Genomic DNA, 20020 nt, shown 5'->3' with positions numbered 1-20020 from the left:
GCCAGACAAACATGTTGTTCCTGAAGAGGGGCAGCAGCCTTTTCAGTAGTTGCGGGGGCAACAGTCTGGATGATTGACTGATGTGGCCTTGCAACACTAACCAAAACGGCCTTGCTGTGCTGGTATTGCGAACGGCTGAAAGCAAGGGGAAACTACAGCCGTAATTTTTCCCGAGGGCATGCAGCTTTACTGTATGGTTAAATGATGATGGCATCCTCTTGGGTAAAACATTCCGGAGGTAAAATAGTCCCCCATTCGGATCTCTGGGCGGGGACTACTCAGGAGGACGTTATCAGGAGAAAGAAAACTGTTGTTCTACAGATCGGAGTGTGGAATGTCAGATCCCTTAATCGGGCAGATAAGTTAGAGAATTTAAAAAGGCAAATGGATATGTTAAAGTTAGATATAGTGGGAGTTAGTGAAGTTTGGTGGCAGGAGGAGCAACACTTCTGTCAGGTGAATACACGATTATAAATACAAAATCAAATAGGGGTAATGCAGGAGTACGTTTAATAATGAATAGGAAAATAGGCATGCAGGTAAGCTACTACAAACAGCATAGTGAATGCATTATTGTGGCCAAGATAGATATGAAACCCATGCCGAACACAGTAGTACAAGTTTTTATGCCAACTAGCTCTGCAGATGACGAAGAGATTGATGAAATGTATGATGAGATAAAAGAAATTATTCAGATAGTGAAGGGGGACGAAAATTTAATAGTCATGGTTGACGGAAACTCTATAGTAGGAAAAGGTAGCAAAGGAAACGTAGTAGGTGAACATGGAAGGAATGAAAGAGGAAGCAGCCTGGTAGAATTTTGCACAGAGCATAACTTAACCATAGCTAACACTTGGTTCAAGAATCATAAAAGAAGGTTGTATACATGGAAGAAGCATGGAGATATTGGAAAGTCTCAGATAGATTATATAATGGTAAGGCAGAGATTCAGGAACCAGGTTTTAAATTATAAGACATTTCCAGGGGCAGATGTGGACTCTGACCACAATCTATCGGTTATGAACTGTAGATTAAAACTAAAGAAACTGCAAAAATGTGGAAATCTGGGGAGATGGGACCTGGATAAACTGAAAGAACCAGAGGTTGTAGAGAGCTTCAGGTAGAGCATTAGGGAACAATTGACAAGAATGGGGGAAAGAAATACAGTAGAAGAAGAATGGGTAGCTTTTAGAGATGAAATAGTGAAGGTAGCTGAGGATCAAGTTGGTAAAAAGACGAGGGCTAATGGAAATCCTTGGGTAACAGAAGAGATATTGAATTTAATTGATGAAAGGAGAAAATATAAAAATTCAGTAAATGAAGCACGCAAAACGGAATACAAATGTCTCAAAAATGAGATCAACAAGAAGTGCAAAATGGCTAAGCAGGGATAGCTAGAGGACAAATGTAAGGATGTAGAGGCTTATGTCACGAGGGGTCAGATAGATACTGTGTACAGGAAAATTAGAGAGACCTTTGGAGAGAAGAGAACACTTGTACGAATATCAAAAGCTCAGATGGAAACCCAGTTCTAAGCAAAGAAGGGAAAGCAGAAAGGTGGAAGGAGTATATAGAGGGTCTATACAGGGGTGATTTTCTTGAGGACAATATTAGGGAAATGGAAGAGGACGTAGATGAAGATGAAATGGGAGATATGATACTGCGTGAAGAGTTTGACAGAGCACTGAAAGACCTGAGCCGAAACAAGGCCCCGGGAGTAGACAACATTCCATTAGAACTCCTGACAGCCTTGGGAGAGCCAGGCTTTACAAAACTCTACCATCTGGTGAGCAAGATGTATGGGAAAGGCGAAATTCCCTCAGACTTCGAGAAGAATATAATAATTCCAATCCCAAAGAAAGCAGGTGTTCACAGATGTGAAAATTACCGAACTATCAGTTTAATAAGCCACGGCTGCAAAGTACTAACATGAATTCTTTACAGACGAATGGAAAAACTGGTAGAAGCCGACCTCGGGGAAGATCAGTTTGGATTCCGTAGAAATGTTGGAACACCTGAGGCAATACTGACCCTACGACTTATCTTAGAAAATAGATTAAGGGAAGGCAAACCTACGTTTCTAGCATTTGTAGACTTAGAGAAAGCTTTTGACCGTGTTGACTGGAATACTCTCTCTCAGGGGTAAAATACGGAGAGCGAAAGGCTATTTACAATTTCTACGGAAACCAGATGGCAGTTGTAAGCATCGAGGGACATGAATGTGAAGCAGTGGTTGGGAAGGGAGTGAGACAGGGTTGTAGCCTCTCCCCGATGTTATTCAATCTGTATATTGAGCAAGCAGTATAGGAAACAAAAGAGAAATTCAGTGTAGGAATTAAAATCCATGGAGAAGAAATAAAAACTTTGAGGTTCGCCAACAACATTGTAATTCTGTCAGAGACAGTGAAGGACCTGGAAGAGCAGCTGAGCGGAATGGACAGTGTCTTGAAAGGAGGATATAAGATGAACATCAACAAAAGCAAAACGAGGATAATGGAATGTAGTCAAATTAAATAGTGTGATGCTGCAGGAATTAGATTAGGAAATGAGACGCTCAAAGTAGTAAAGAAGATTTGCTACTTGGGGAGCAAAATAACTGATGATGGTCAAAGTAGAGAGGATATAAAATGTAGACTGGCAATGGCAAGGAAAGCATTTCTGAAGAAGAGAAATTTGTTAACATCGAGTATAGATTTACGTATCAGAAAGTCTTTTCTGAAAGTATTTGTATGGAGTGTAGCCATGTATGGAAGTGAAACGTAGACGATAAATACTTTAGACTAAAAAAGAGAATAGAAGTTTTCGAAATGTGGTGCTACAGAAGAATGATGAAGATTAAATGAGCAGGTATTGAATAGAATTGGAGAGAAGAGAAATTTGTGGCACAACTTGATTAGATGGGATCGGTTGGTAGGGCATATTCTGAGGCAACAAGGGATCACAAATTTAGTATTGGATGGCAGCATGGAGGGTAAAAATCATAGAGGGAGACCAAAAGATGAACACACTAAACAGATTCAGAAGGATGTAGGTTGCAGTAGGCACTGGGAGATGATGAAGCTTGCACAGGATAGAGTAGCATGGAGAGCTGCATCAAACTAGTCTCTGAACTGAAAACCACAACAATAAGAAGGAAAAGTGTTTTTGGGCAGTTATGTTTCCACCAGTCGTCGTGTTGGTAATTCTCCAGATTTAGTATTAAAAGTTGTGCGAGTGTCTCAAGTTTTTGTAGTCATGTGGCGAGTTTTTTTTAATACCTCCATGAGAATACTGAAGCAAAATTCATTATGTAAGTCCACAGCATGTGTTTATCTTGGGGCAATGCTTATGACTTGTAATGCCTTGTCCTATATGGCCTGCAGGTGGCACAGACGTTTTGGAGTTGCATAAGCCCAGACAGGAGCTACATATGTCATTTTCCTGTTAACCACAGGGTACAGCTGTTTGAGCCTCGTGTGTGCTTTGTTAGTGGTGTGTTTTATTGGTCCTCCCATGTGAGTTTCCTGTTCAGCCACACACTGAGATATCTGATGTTCTCACAGTGTAGTGTAATCTGTCTGCAGTATTGGTGTTTGTGCAGTTGTTACTGTGTATGTGTAAACAAAACTGCCTCACACTTGTCAATGATTGCCTAGCATGCCATTTCTCCAGCAAAGGCTTCATATATCTCAGTGCTGTTTGTGGTCATGAGTCAACATTTGGTGGTTTCCAGTCTTGCACTAGGATGCCCATAAATGATAACTATGTTATAAGTTGCTGGAGTATCATTGCTGTAGAAGTTAAACACAAGCACCAGGATGATGGCTTTCAGTACTCTGGGTTGAATACTGTGTAATGATGAGATTTTTCACTCTGCAGCGGAGTGTGCGCTGATATGAAACTTCCTAGCAGATTAAAACTGTGTGCCGGACCGAGACTCTAACTCGGGACCTATTGCCTTTTGCGGGCAAGTGCTCTACCAACTGAGCTACTCAAGCACAACTCACGCCCCGTCCTCACAGCTTTACTTCTGCCAGTACCTCATCTCCTACCTTCCAAACTTTACAGAAGCTCTCCTGCGAACCTTGCAGAACCAGCACTCCTGAAAGAAAGGAAGCTGTGAGGACGGGGTGTGAGTCGTGCTTGGGTAGCACAGTTGGTAGAGAACTTGCCCGCGAAAGGCAATAGGTCCCGAAGTTCGAGTCTCGGTCCGCCACATAGTTTTAATCTGCCAGGAAGTTTCACTGTGTAATGATGATTGTTAGTCCTGAATGTCAATATTGAAACTTCTGTTTGTGAGATATGAGTGTACAAGAATACAAGTGGGCCAGAAAATCAGCGTAACAGTGTGCGGATGAGGTCATTGTGCCACTAGCCCCTTACTCAGAGAAGTGAGTGTAGGGGAGCAGATGTAGGAATCCCACATTATCACTCATGGCAATGACTTGGAGGTAATTTTCCATTGTCTTCCTCCAACATGCAATGAAGTGACAAGTATGTATCCATATCAAGTGAATGACTGTTATGAGTGCTTATAATTTGGCAGTGTTGGGTTTTGTGCTGTTAAGGGTGCCTGGAAAGGGCAAGGATGAAACACTCAATCCCTGTCAAATTTCTGACCATTGACCTTTTCAGGCATGCCTTGACCTCCATGAGAATATGGGGGGGGGGGGGGGGGGGGGGGCACAATGGGCAGCACACTCACTTGTTGCAAATTTGTGCGTGGAACACTGAAGAAGAAGAAACCCTAAAATCATCTGGCTCTATTGAAGGGACAAACTCCATGACTTCCTCGCACATCTAAACCAATTCACTATGGAGACCATGGCAAAAGCAAGACTGCCATTCTTTGACATCATGATCAAGAGAAGAGGGCAGCACAGAATGTGCACCATCTTAGATACAGAGTCTTCTCCAGAAACTGGAACACCTCAGAACTGTGTAAAAACTTGGAATAGTAGATTTGTTGCACTTCTTGCCCTTCCACTAGAGTATAACCTGTGGAGGTGGACAAAGTATGGGAGAAAGAGGCTGACATTTTCAATTAAGAACAATTTTATGATGTAAACACAAATCGAATAATGTTTGAATAAGGCTATGTTGACAGTGGTCCAAGCTAACTGCCTGACGTCTGCAATCTGTTTCTTTCGATCACTACTTACCGTTGTCGCCACCTATCAGCAAACAGCGGAAGCAAAGTTGTACACCTTTTATAATAAGTGATAAACTACTTAACTTTCATCATTTTGTGGGGGTTGTCTGCGGAAAAGTTTTGTAAAGGTTTGAAATTGTGTGTAAAGTTTGCTGCAAGTCACTAGGTGCTCTCATTCTCAAATACTAGATGCATAAATTATGGATATTAGCATGTTATAGGTCACACTGCTTTTTCACTCCCAATGCCATCTCCACACCTCTGATAGGTAGGTCGTACTTACCGCCACAGAGATTCTTTCCAGACAGTAAGTGTTACGTGTACCAAGTTCAGTTGAAATTGGTCCAGTGGATTGAATGTGTACAGAAAAGGACAGAATAGGTGTTCATAGGCTTGTTTGACCATGGGAAAGTACCACAGACATACTGAAGAAACTGAACTGGCAAATTCTTGAAGATAGACACAGACTATACTGAGAAAGATCACTTACAAAGTTTCAAGAACCAGCTTTAAATGATTACTCTAGGAATATACTATGCAAGCCCATATATAAAGCTCCAATAGGAATCGTGAGGACAAGATTAGATTAATTACAGCATGCACAGAGGCATTTAACAGCCAACCTTTCCATGCTCCACATGTGAATGGAACAGAAAAAAGTTTTAATGACTGGTACAATGAGATGTACCCTCTGCCATACACTACACAGTGATCTGCAGAGTACACATGTAGACACAGACTTAATAAAAATCAACAAAGCTTCATAAGATGTGTCGGTCTAGAAAAGGCACTCCTTATGTAATGTAAAATGGTACAAGATTTATCAAATTATATGAAAACAGTTATTAACTATAAGGAAAGGCAGGTAATATATAATATGTACACGAATCAATAGGGGACAATAACACTCTAGTGATGAAACAAAGCAGTAGGCTTTACCAGAAACATCAACCCGTAGACAATGTGTCTAATTGTGTATTTTAAATACGAAGGTATGCCATCTTCGGCACTGTATAACACTTAAAACACTTGATAATGGCACTTTGAATCTGAAATCACAATTGTGTAAGTGTAAATGTAACACTGCAAATAAACAAGTCTAATGGTGGTACTGACTTTAAAGACATGTGCAGATTTAGCATAGTTTAGGTGACCACATGCACAGAAAATGGGGAGCATTTGATAGACACGATGAGGGTGAAGGAGAAAGCCCCCTCTCCTCTCAGCTTTAATAAACATTCAAACAAGCTCAACCATTTCTATGAAGTCAATCACAGTTTTTGTTTTCATCCTGATTTTTTTTTGGACACAAGTTGGTTTTCCAAAATTTCTACAAAGCTCTTCAATGCAGCTGACTGCATAATCTCTTCAGAAGATGCATTACCACACTTGAAAGTTGAATAGACAGAAGTAAGCTCATCTTTCTCCACGCTAATGACAGCTTCACTAACTTTCAAAAATCAGTAGAGTGCTTCTTCAAATAGGAACAGGGCACAAATGACCCTGGAGTAAGCATTCCCCACTCATCATTTCTTGAACACTGTTTTTCGCATAAACAGTACTGTACAACTCCTCCAAGCCACTTCCTGCCATGATGAATCCAATCTCTGACAAAAAGGACATTAACAAGCGAAATCCTCCTAGTCGAATGAAGAGTGATTTCAATAGGCTGTCATCAGGTGCTATTGCTAATATTTCACGAGCTTTAGCACACAAAGGCTGATCAAACGTCACCATTGTTGTGCTTTGCACATTGCTGGTCCCTTCTGTGGCAGCTTCACGAAGAGCCGTATAAATTGTTGACAGATTTGAAGGAGCCAAGTTGAGGAGTGGAAGACTGACTACGGCAGAAGTTTTGTCCTCTCTCATCACATACCCCATGAACCATGGACCTTGCCGTTGGTGGGGAGGCTTGCGTGCCTCAGCGATACAGATGGCCGTACCGTAGGTGCAACCACAACGGAGGGATATCTGTTGAGAAGCCAGACAAACATGTGGTTCCTGAAGAGGGGCAGCAGCCTTTTCAGTAGTTGCAGGGGCAACAGTCTGGATGATTGACTGATCTGGCCTTGTAACATTAACCAAAACGGCCTTGCTGTGCTGGTACTGCGAATGGCTGAAAGCAAGGGGAAACTACAGCCGTAATTTTTCCCGAGGACATGCAGCTTTACTGTATGATTAAATGATGATGGCGTCCTGTTGGGTAAAATATTCCGGAGGTAAAATAGTCCCCCATTCGGACCTCCGGGTGGGGACTACTCAAGAGGACGTCGTTATCAGGAGAAAGAAAACTGGCGTTCTACGGATCGAAGCGTGGAATGTCAGATCCCTTAATCGGGCAGATAAGTTAGAGAATTTAAAAAGGCAAATGGATACGTTAAAGTTAGATATAGTGGGAGTTACTGAAGTTTGGTGGCAGGAGGAGCAACACTTCTGTCAGGTGAATACACGATTATAAATACAAAATCAAATAGGGGTAATGCAGGAGTAGGTTTAATAATGAATAAAAAAAAATAGGAGTGCGGGTTAGCTACTACAAATAGCATAGTGAACGCATTATTGTGGCCAAGATAGACACAAAGCCCATGCCTACTACAGTAGTACAAGTTTATATGCCAACTAGCTCTGCAGATGATGAAGAAATTGATGAAATGTATGACGAGATAAAAGAAATTATTCAGGTAGTGAAGGGAGAAGAAAATTTAATAGTCATGGGTGACTGGAATTCGTCAGTAGGAAAAGGGAGAGAAGGAAACATAGGTGAATATGGATTGGGGGGAAGAAATGAAAGAGGAAGCCGCCTTGTAGAATTTTGCACAGAGCATAACTTAATCATAGCTAACACTTGGTTCAAGAATCATGAAAGGAGGCTGTATACATGGAAGAAGCATGGAGATACTAAACGGTATCAGATAGATTATATAATGGTAAGACAGAGAGTTAGGAACCAGGTTTTAAATTGTAAGACATTTCCAGGGGCAGATGTGGATTCTGACCACAATCTACTGGTTATGAACTGCAGATTGAAACTGAAGAAACTGCAAAAAGGTGGGAATTTAAGGAGATGGGACCTGGATAAACTGAAAGAACCAGAGGTTGTAGAGAGTTTCAGAGAGAGCATAAGGGAACAACTGACAGGAATGGGGGAAAGAAATACAGTAGAAGAAGAATGGGTAGCTCTGAGGGATGAAGTAGTGAAGACAGCAGACGATCAAGTAGGTAAAAAGACAAGGGCTAATAGAAATCCTTGGTTAATAGAAGAAATATTGAATTTAATTGATGAAATGAGAAAATATAAAAATGCAGTAAATGAAGCAGGCAAAAAGGAATACAAACGTCTCAAAAATGAGATCGACAGGAAGTGCAAAATGGCTAAGCAGGGATAGCTAGAGGACAAATGTAAGGATGTAGAGGCTTGTCTCACTAGGGGTAAGATAGATACTGCCTACAGGAAAATTAAAGAGACCTTTGGAGATAAGAGAACCACTTGTATGAACATCAAGAGCTCAGATGGCAACCCAGTTCTAAGCAAAGAAGGGAAGGCAGAAAGGTGGAAGGAGTATATAGAGGGTTTATACAAGGGCGATGTACTTGAGGACAATATTATGGAAGTGGAAGAGGATGTAGATGAAGACGAAATGGGAGATAAGATGCTGCGTGAAGAGTTTGACAGAGCACTGAAAGACCTGTGTCAAAACAAGGCCCCGGGAGTAGACAACATTCCATTAGAACTACTGATGGCCTTGGGAGAGCCAGTCATGACAAAACTCTACCATCTGGTGAGCAAGATGTATGAGACAGGCGAAATACCCTCAGACTTCAAGAAGAATATAATAATTCCAATCCCAAAGAAAGCAGGTGTTGACAGATGTGAAAATTACCGAACTATCAGTTTAATAAGTCACAGCTGCAAAATACTAATGCGAATTCTTTACAGACGAATGGAAAAACTGGTAGAAGCGGACCTCGGGGAAGATCAGTTTGGGTTCCGTAGAAATGTTGGAACACGTGAGGCAATACTAACCTTACGACTTATCTTAGAAGAAAGATTAAGAAAAGGCAAACCTACGTTTCTAGCATTTGTAGACATAGAGAAAGCTTTTGACAATGTTGACTGGAATACTCTCTTTCAAATTCTGAAGGTGGCAGGGGTAAAATACAGGGAGCGAAAGGCTATTTACAATTTCTACAGAAACCAGATGGCAGTTATAAAGAGTCGAGGGGCATGAAAGGGAAGCAGTGGTTGGGAAAGGAGTGAGACAGGGTTGTAGCCTCTCCCCAATGTTATTCAATCTGTATATTGAGCAAGCAGTAAAGGAAACAAAAGAAAAATTCGGAGTAGGTATTAAAATTCATGGAGAAGTAGTAAAAACTTTGAGGTTCGCCGATGACATTGTAATTCTGTCAGAGACAGCAAAGGACTTGGAAGAGCAGTTGAACGGAATGGACAGTGTCTTGAAAGGAGGATATAAGATGAACATCAACAAAAGCAAAACGATGATAATGGAATGTAGTCAAATTCATTCGGGTGATGCTGAGGGAATTAGATTAGGAAATGAGACACTTAAAGTAGTAAAGGAGTTTTGCTATTTAGGGAGTAAAATAACTGATGATGGTCGAAGTAGAGAGGATATAAAATGTACACTGGCAATGGCAAGGAAAGCGTTTCTGAAGAAGAGAAATTTGTTAACATCGGGTATTGATTTAAGTGTCAGGAAGTCGTTTCTGAAAGTATTTGTATGGAGTGTAGCCATGTATGGAAGTGAAACATGGACGATAACTAGTTTGGACAAGAAGAGAATAGAAGCTTTCGAAATGTGGTGCTACAGAAGAATGCTGAAGATAAGGTGGGTAGATCACGTAACTAATGAGGAGGTATTGAATAGGATTGGGGAGAAGAGAAGTGTGTGGCACAAATTGACTAGAAGAAGGGATCGGTTGGTAGGACATGTTCTGAGGCAGCAAGGGATCACCAACTTAGTACTGGAGGGCAGCGTGGAGGGTAAAAATCGTAGAGGGAGGCCAAGAGATGAATACACCAAGCAGATTCAGAAGGATGTAGGTTGCAGTAGGTACTGGGAGATGAAGAAGCTTGCACAGGATAGAGTAGCATGGAGAGCTGCATCAAACCAGTCTCAGGACTGAAGACCACAACAACAACAACAACAACAACAACATCACATACATTCCCATGCAGCCACTCCAACCAGGTTTACATTATTCTGGGCCTTCCAACCAGGTACCACTCAACTAAAACAAATTAAGCATTCGGCCATGTCCATATGATAGTGGTTTTATTTTCGGGGAACCCGTTTTTATAACAACTATTTTGGAATCGCCAGATGTACTTGGGGCTTTCGTAAGTTTGTTTATCAAACAGGCCTCATTTTCCAACAGCACAAGCAGAAACATTCTTTTGAGGTACATTGTCCTCTATGTGAAGAGTGGTTTTGTGTGTTATGCAAGCAATTCTACTCATGACATAAAATGTGTTATGGCCATCCACAGAGTGGACATTGTAGTCTGCATAATCTAAAACAAATTGCACGTATCCATTATCAATTCTTGTACTCTCTTGTGGGATCTCTCATATTATAAAACTTCCTTGTAAGGTACACAAACACCCAAATGGCACAGGATATCAATCAAGACCCTTGAACCAAATTTTCTGTGGAATGAAACACCCTTTTCAAGTTGACAAGGGACAAAAGTGATCTTTGATATGCAGTGCTTATTACACTGTGACATATTGAAGTTTTTTTTTTTTTTTTTTTTTTTTTTCAGTAATTCGTTTCGTCCTTTGAATTTTCTCGGGTGTTTTCTTTTAAAGTAGGCTGTATAATTTCAGTTCTCAAGACATTGAGCACTTCATGCACAAGTCAAGTTCGTTCCTTACAAATTTCTTCAGTTGTCAGAAACCGAGAATAATCATAGCTTTTGGACTTTAACGTCGAATAATAGCTACAGCCGTTTTGATCTCTCTGTTCTTCCTGAGCTTCATTCTCAGTGTCCCAATTTCTATACCAGTTGTCTGATAAAATATTAGCAGTTGCACCAGAAAACAAATCACTCCTTTTCCTGGTGAAACTGTAAAATTCAGCCGCAAGACCGCTACGGTCGCAGGTTCGAATCCTGCCTCGGGCATGGATGTTTGTGATGTCCTTAGGTTAGTTAGGTTTAACTAGTTCTAAGTTCTAGGGGACTAATGACCTCAGCAGTTGAGTCCCATAGTGCTCAGAGCCATTTGAACCATTTTTTTTTTTTTTTTTTTGTACAATTCAAGCTATCACCATAGAGCTGGAAAAGTTTTTCTTTTCAAATGTATGTCAGTATATGACTCAACTCAACTTTGGGATCCAGTTGAAGGAATATATTTTGTAATTCTTCAAATGTGTACCAACATTCAGCATTTTCCTCCAAATAATCACACAGCTCTTCAAAAGTGTCTTCTCTTTTGGCATCAGCACTTGCCCACCTTTGGGTTGTTTTGCTCCTTTTCTGGGCAGTTATGATATTGGCTTTTGAAATGTCTGGTGGCAATGCCAGTGGTATCTCCCATCAGAACTGACAAGCTCTATAACCTGAGAGAGCCTCACACTTACCTTATCTCCCCACATGTTGTGCCTGTTATTTGGTTCCATTCAGATGCTTTCAATCAGTTCAAGCTTTTGTACTAAACTATTCTTTTCTTGAGCTGGGTTCCTGCATTTAGATCTACACACTTGCGGCCATAACAAAAACATAAGATTTTCAAATCAAATGATTCACGGGGAATCTTTACTGCAGGTCCCTTTTCTTGTTGAGGTGGCTTTGGATATATCAAAACTATGTACTTGAAGCAAGTGACTCTGCAGGGACTTCTCTTTAACACCACCTTTATGAATTTCACTGCACTGAATTATTTTGTCCACCACCTTTCTAGTCAAAGTAATTATTTCACCACCACTGTCCTTCAACACACTCCACCATAATTCACACACTTTCAAGTGATTATCACATAGTTCGCACAGTATTCTAAAGATGAACAATAAAAAATATGACCGCAGAACTTCATTAGAAGTAACACTCTCAAATGTATTCAATGGATCTCCGAATATGACTGAGGGAATGAGAGAGAGTGCGAGGGGGAGGGGTGAGTGGCACGTGCAGGGTGCAGCAGTTTAACCAACCGCTTACGCACAGCTTTGTACTGGCGGCCACTATCTTTACGCTTCTAACCCTTTGTGGTGCCCCTTAGCCTCTTTTGGACTACAATGCGATTGTACAACATTACTTCTTATTAAAACTGTTTTCTCAGTAGTTAAAAACATCATCTCCATTTATACAACTTAATTATGAACAGAAAGTCGATGCGAACACGACATGGCAATAGTACCTCGCCTGTGAACTAACGTGAAGAGGGTGTGGAAGCCCTAGGGCAGACAGTTTCACAGAGAGAGGACACTTGTGGTATGCGCGAGACACTGGCGCACATTAAAACCCATGGATACATACCGATGCGCATCAAAATTTTTAAAAGTTGTGCTAATTCAAACCTTCTGTCTTAATAAATAAAACATCAAAACCATTTAAAAACACCTTCATACAATAGAAAACATGAAACCAACTTACCTGTGTCCTAGTGTCAAGCAGATGAAGCTTGTGAGGCTGTGTGAGGGTAATAACTTTATTTCTATTCCATTTTTGGGGAACGTATCATACAAGATAAGGAGACTTCTACAGAAGCAATACGGTTACAGAGTTGCCTTTTCCGTAAATAATAGTTTGAAACAAAGAGTGATTCGTACTAATGGGGCGTGGGAAGAACTTGGCACTAAATCCGGAGTTTACAAAATTACTTAAGGTTTATAATTTATATAAAAAACAGCTAAATTATAAACCTTAAGTACAACAGCCACGTTTCTCAACATGTCGTCTTTCGACAAAATAGCGACAAAATTACTTGTAACAACTGCCCAAACTATTACATTGGACAGATAGGTAGACCCATTGAAGTAATATATAAAGAACACACGCTAGGTAAAAATGGGGAAAACATGTATAATTCCACATTTGCTGACCATCTATGGCTCTTACAGCATATGCCACGTAAACTGGATGACGTAGAATTCCTACACGAAGTAAGGGTTACAAACTGGACCTGCTCAAGGAATTAGAGATTTTCAAGCATCTGTCTCAAAAATATGGTTTTATTCTTAGTAAACAGGTGCAGCTTAGAAACAAAATTTTTTTGGATACTTTCAAACCCCTCCCTGCTGTAATGTAATACAGTCTGGCTGACCAGAAGTTAGTTTCCTTGGCTGTTGATGCTGGTGAGATGCACCTTTCCTGTCTTGTTGGGATTTTATGTATTTTGATGTTTGTTATTCGAGGCTTTCGATGAGTACGTGTGGTTAAATGATTGTTATGTTTATTCATGACAACAGATGGTTTCGTTTTACTGTAACATTTTGGTTGCTTTCGCTAATATGTATCTAAGTTACGAGAGATTCTCGCGCATAACACTAGTGACCTCTCTCGTTAGATGTGTTCCGTAGCGCAAGCTTAATCTGCTTGACACTAGGACACAGGTAAGTATCCACGGGTTTTAATGTACGCGAGTGTCTCGCACATACCACAAGTGTCCTCTCTCGGTGAAACTTTCTGCCCTAGGGCTTCCACACCCTCTTCACGCTAGTTCACAGGCGAGGTACTATTGCTATGTTGTGTTCGCATCGACCTTCTGTTCATAATTACGTTGTATAAATGGAGATGATGTTTTAATTACTGACGACGCCTTTGGCACGATTGTTATATGTATCTCCACTGCAGGATGTGATTTTCGTTAGTGACTAAAAGTTTTGTGCTTGTAATACTTTGGTAATTTTATGGTTACTTAAGCTATAAGTGTTTTTTCTTTCTCTGCTATGGTCCTAAGTTTTTGCTAATGACGGTGTCCTCCTGTTCAGGTGTATTTTGCTTCTGATGTAGGTATATTTAAATATACCGAAACTGTGGTCAAGGCTTTCAATAAATCTTTATCCTGCAACTGTTAGGCTGTTATTTACTGTGAAGATTTTCAACAGTTGCTGTTTCAGTCATGTTTAAAATCTTTAAACTGTTCACTTTAGCAAGTTTATGACCAGGACCATTTTTGTTCACAATTTAATGTAGATTATTAATGTATATGGTACTTTTCACATTAAACTGCATAGTTTTCGAAAGTTTTAAGAAAAACTGATAAAAACTAATGTCCTCAACTTCTCCTCCTCCCCCCCCCCCCCTTTTCTCCTCCTCCAAACCCGATGCTTAAACTGGTGTAACTTTTTACCAAACAATATGTGGACTGTATAGAATAATTTGGAGTTGGAGGGAAACTTCTACTCTTGATGTTGAGGTTAGGCCGTTTTTTGCACTGCCAGTAATTGCTTCAATTAAGGAGAAAGTGATTAATATTGAATTACTAGAATAAACATAGCCAATTCTGTACTTCCACTCGTGATACATAATTTCTTTAAAATTTATTTGCACTCTGTCTCCAAAAATAATAAATCCATATAAATATCTATCTACACAAAAATAAATGCCAGCCAAAGTGAAGCATTACTTTTAAATACAGATCAGAATTAAACAAGGAAAACAGAAGTGCCATGAAATTACATACATGATTTTATTTTTAAGAACACTACTGTTGCACAAAACTGAACTTATAAGATTAATGATGCTGGACATAATAGAAACCTTCTGCGGTGTACTTTAACACTGTAAATGAGATTTAAATAAGTGTGCTGTCTGTGAAGTTTGTACACCAAAAATCTTCAGTAACTTTGCCGTACAAACTACTCCAAATACATTTTTTAGTTCAATCATGTGGACAATGCCAAACAAAGAATTATTTAATTAATTTATTTATCATATCACAAGCAAAGGAACTCTAAACATAATACACATTTGCAAATTATTTTTTGAGATTTTTCTTTGCTGACATTTCACACAATTTTATAACAATACTTGCATAATGAGTCTGCTGATGTTTCATAGAAATTTACATGTTCATGAAAGGAGTCAAGTTACATGAAATGTGTAAAAAATGCTTTTAAGATCTCGGGAATGATATGTCCTGTGAATCTGATAAAGAGGGGAGAGAGGGGGGGGGGGGGATTTTAGCATAGAACTTTAATTATTCAAGCACCTGTCAGAAAACATTTAAATACCCTGTTGGTGGCTGTAACAACATTATTTTCCTTCTTGTACTAAAAATTGTTTCCTACAGCCAAAATTTGTATTATTCTGCACCAGTCTTAATGCTGTATAGCTGCTAGCATTCATAATGAAACTTATATCTTTGTAAATTTGTGAAAGACTGGTAGTGACGACATATGGAAGAAGTCTGCAAGAAGCAGTAAACAAACAGAATGCAACTGAAATGTGTGTATTTCAATGTTGTTCTGCACACTCAATGCGTAAATAAAAGACATAATGTAATCTAGTTACAAAAACATGTGCAAGTGAAACATGTGCAAGAAAGAAGCATTGATATATAATTATGAATATAAAAATGTATCCTTATAAAATGAACATACCATATACAAGTACAAACTTACCAGTTTGCCTCACACACTGTGTCAAGTAACATCCATCTGTACATTTCAGAACAATCAGTTGTGTGGCATTCATGAGAGAAATGCCAAATAATCTGAACCAACAGATTTTAATGAAATAATGCTGTCTTACACAAACAATGGCAAATAAAGTTTCACAAGAAGAATTCATAACTATTTTACTGTTTCAAAAACTATTGTGCATGTTTCGATTTACATTAATTACAAGAATAACCTAAAATAATTACTTGTTTTCAATCTAATCACATTAAAATGAAAAGGTGAAAGCCTGTTACTTGAATAATACTGTCAAAATCTCTTAAGAGAGCAGGTCTCTCTTATTGTTCTAAGTGTTCAATGTATTTAGTGACCTGGATTGGTGGTCTCTAAAGTTAGACATATCATGTATATTTAATTTTCTAATGCCATAACTGCTAAAACAGCAGCCAATAAATGTTGCATCATTGACTGTTCTAGATTCACATCAGTTGTTAATGACAATTCAAGTATATTCTAGTACTAACTGTACATCAACAGATCGAAAGCTTTTTCAGAACACTCCTAACTATTGTGCTGCTTTTTTACTTAGGTGATATAAATTTATACTGTCTTCACTAGCACTGCCATAAGAACACAAATTGGCAAATCTGATTCTACTGGGTAATAAACTACCCTAAGATCACATACCTTTTTTAAAGTAAAGTTTGAACGCTTTACAGAAAGCTGTACGATTTTCCTGGGTATAGCAAATGTTTATTATATATCTAAAAATATGATATATTTATTTGTTGGCAGCAAGAACCAAGATCGTTAATCCAAAGCATCTACACCAAAGCAAAACATTTTGAAGATGATTAATATGTACAGCTATGTCACTAAATCATGTAATTTATCTTTAACTTGTTTAACGTCTATCCGAGAAATGCAAGGAGCAAAATCTGCTTTCACACAAATCCATAACAACATTCGATTATATGACATTGGCAGCAAACTTTTTGGTCAGAAACATTTATTATGAACAACATGTAATGGTGAACTAATCACTATAAAGCATACAAGACAAAGACAATGTCTTTACATCTCACACCGAAGTGTACCTAACAGCATATTACAAGCCAACATACAAGCTGTCTCACTAAGAGTCATCCAACACATTTCCTAATCCTAAGTAAATGCAAATCCCTATGTCTAATATGGGATGAATGCCATCATTTACTTTATATCTATATAAAAATCATATCACACAGTGCTGGAATATGTATATCCTGAGTTGAAGAGCACTCCAGGGAATGGTAAAGATACATTTATCAACCTTGTGACTTTGGATTTTTAAGCACCAACTTTCTAGGCATTAAACACATTGGCAAACACACAAAAAAATGATCACATGTGATATGACATGATGATATACTCTTATACAAAACGAACTACACTATTATAGGTGGCAGCATAAACTGCCTTACCCACAATCTTGCTAAACAATCTCACTATAAAACTATTATTATAATTCCATTCATATGAAGATGTTTACCTAACAAATTCGGGTTCCAAAAACACATTACCCTACTGTAAATTTACTTAGTAGGCAAATCTCAATTTAGGATCATATCCTAGTTTATCAAGATTTGGCACACAAGCAAAATTGATCATAGGAGGGGGTCCACACATTAACACCAAGGTGTCTGAAGCTGGTGGGAAAAGATGTTCCTTTATCATTTCTGCTGATACAAATCCAGTGCTGTACTTCCAACCTAAAAAAATTAAAAACCAGAATGTCAAGAATTTCAGTTATAATATGTTTACAAAATAAAATTTGTGCGCGCTACAAATTGTAAAATGCTACATTAAAGGAATCCCCACATCTTGGAAAGTTCCATACAAACAACAAGAAAACACAGTTGGTCTTGTACACAGCAAACTGCATCAAGTGCTTTGAAACATTATAATTAACAATACAAAAGTAAAGATATAAGTAACAGTGCCAAGATCGCTCTTCAACACGCAAGTCCCGCTGTTGAAGTAATATCTAATTTCAACTGTAAAAAAATTGAATATGCACTGAATGGAGATTTTCAGTGGAAATGGTGGTTTGTTACATGAAGACAAGCTTAAACTGTGTCCGTTAAACGTGACTCACTAAAACTGTGTGCCAGAAAACTTCAACCCACATATCTGCCTTTTACATGCAGTACTACAACTGGACCACCTAAGCACAATTCGTGGACTCTCCCCAACTTTCAATTATATGCTCTCCATTCCTCCAAATTCCACAGTGGTTATCCCACAATGTAGAAAATTAGCAGCTACTGTAGAATCAGAACAGTGGGAGATGAATTTAATGACAGCATTAGACTCATCACTTAGATAAAACACACACATTCTATGAGTATCTGTTGTTGATTATATGAGTCATTGGTAAAGTTGAACTTTTTCTTGTCCCAAATGCATTAACAGAGTGTGAAAAGCTAGTTTTGGGTTCAAGACACAGTTTGGCACATTGTTTTGACCCAAGGTTTCCCAAACTGTATTGTATGGGAAGTCAGTAAGTAGTTTTGCAAAAAATCTATTAATAACAGTTTTTTTTTCCTCCAACATTCTGACAATGCTATTTTTTTAAATTGTATTATGATTTCTGTGTTATTAGTTACGACTCAAAGTTGAAGTAAGTACCGAGTAAACAACTTTTTCATATTTTAAAAAAATTGTATTAACCTTTAAAATAAATACGATGTTCAATCAAAGTACTAGGGTTCTGAAAGTGTTCCATCAAATGAAATGTTTGGGAACCCGTGTTTTAAGTCATCAATGTTTCTCAAATCTGCCAGATAATTATTGACAATAATATGCAGGGGGAAAAAAGAAAAAACAAAGAAAAGTACTTTAAAGGTAAATAATGGGCTCATTACAGATATTTCCCAGTTTTTAACCCCTTAATTTACTTTCACTGTATCAGATTTCAACTTCAACACTTTCTTATTGAGTAATCTAAAGTTTATGATAAGACTGTCCCCAATAAATTTGAATAAAATTTAGTTGTATCTTACATCTTCCAAAAGAAGGTTAGTATTGACAACTATCATCAAAATCAATTTTCTATTGCTTGCAATAGAATCACATGTAAAAGAAATAGTGACTTATTTACTGAATCTTTTTGTAGTGATAGTTTTCAGACAGATTAAACTCTGCTGTGGAACAACTTCACAAGAGCAGTATAATCCCATTTCATTACTAAGCTTTTAAACTGTTTGAAAAGTAATGTAGCATAGACTTTTTAAATACAGGGTGTTCATAAATTCTGGGAAAACTTGCACAAGAACTAAACATTGTACAGATGTCATACATATTGCATTTTGAAGAGAAACTAAGTGTGGTTTTTTTTAACAAACATTCAATATGTGGAGCATGAGTGACCTGGTAGACATCAATACAAGAATTGAATTCTTGCCATACCCATCTCAGCATGGCATCATCGACAGTAGCAGCTTCTTCCCGTATTCTCCACCGGAGCTCTGCTACATCACATGGTAGAGGCGGTACATACATCAGATCTTTAATGTGACCCCACAGAAAAAATTCACATGGAGTGAGATCTGGTGATCAGGGAGGCCATTCCATGAAACAGCTCGCTCCGCACCTGAACTCGCCATATTTGCAACTAGTGCTGGTTATCGGTAAATTACTAAACTATGCTGTGACAGTAAACACGGAAGGAAAAAAAAAAACACACTACTTTCAGGATTTCTCTTCAAAATGACATGTGTGATATCTGTATAATGTTTGGTTCTTGCACAATAAGTAACAAAGTGTCCCTTGACATTATGTACACACTGTATTTATCACAGAAAAAAATTCTCAGTGAAAAGAAGTTTGGATTTTGAGAAAGACTTTATGAACAGTCCACACAATATATTACCACTGATAAATTTGAACTTCTTACTACTGAGACTGTGTTAAGGATTTCAACTGTATGAACCATGAAATCACCATTCAAAAGTTAAAATATTATGAAATCGTTGATACATCATATTTGGGTTTTTAATCTTCTGTATGCCAGTAAGAAATGTTCGACAGATCATTCTCGACCAAAATAGCAATGGGAATTGTCAATTTTAGAATCCAGGCATGGCAATCCAGAGGTTTCTATCCAGGGTCCTATGTTGTTTCAGATATTCCTAGTCCTGTGTATGCAATCATGAGACACGCATTCTACCCAATAAAAAAATAGTACTAGTTCTCTTGAAGAAATTATTAATGTGAAGGAACTGTAAAGTTTTAGACCACTTGGTGCACACATTTCAGTATCTCTTAG

At 38.5% G+C, this 20020-nt stretch overlaps 1 protein-coding gene across 5 annotated transcripts in view; it reads right to left on the bottom strand.

Moving 5' to 3' along the window:
• Window positions 1-14756: 14756 nt before the first annotated feature.
• Window positions 14757-20020, bottom strand: part of LOC126198501 (NADH-cytochrome b5 reductase 2) — a 51264-nt gene continuing 46000 nt past the window's right edge. For all 5 annotated transcript variants that reach the window (XM_049934879.1, XM_049934877.1, XM_049934880.1 and 2 more), the window contains one exon: window positions 14757-17462. In XM_049934879.1, coding sequence (XP_049790836.1) covers window positions 17290-17462 — 173 coding nt within the window. In that variant the 3' untranslated portion in view covers window positions 14757-17289. The remainder of the gene's footprint in view (window positions 17463-20020) is intronic.

This window comes from Schistocerca nitens, chromosome 8 (genome assembly GCF_023898315.1).
Source record: "Schistocerca nitens isolate TAMUIC-IGC-003100 chromosome 8, iqSchNite1.1, whole genome shotgun sequence".
NCBI lineage: Eukaryota > Metazoa > Arthropoda > Insecta > Orthoptera > Acrididae > Schistocerca > Schistocerca nitens.
The sequence above is the reverse complement of the archived record's forward strand: the minus strand, read 5'-3'. Positions and strand labels throughout refer to the sequence as shown.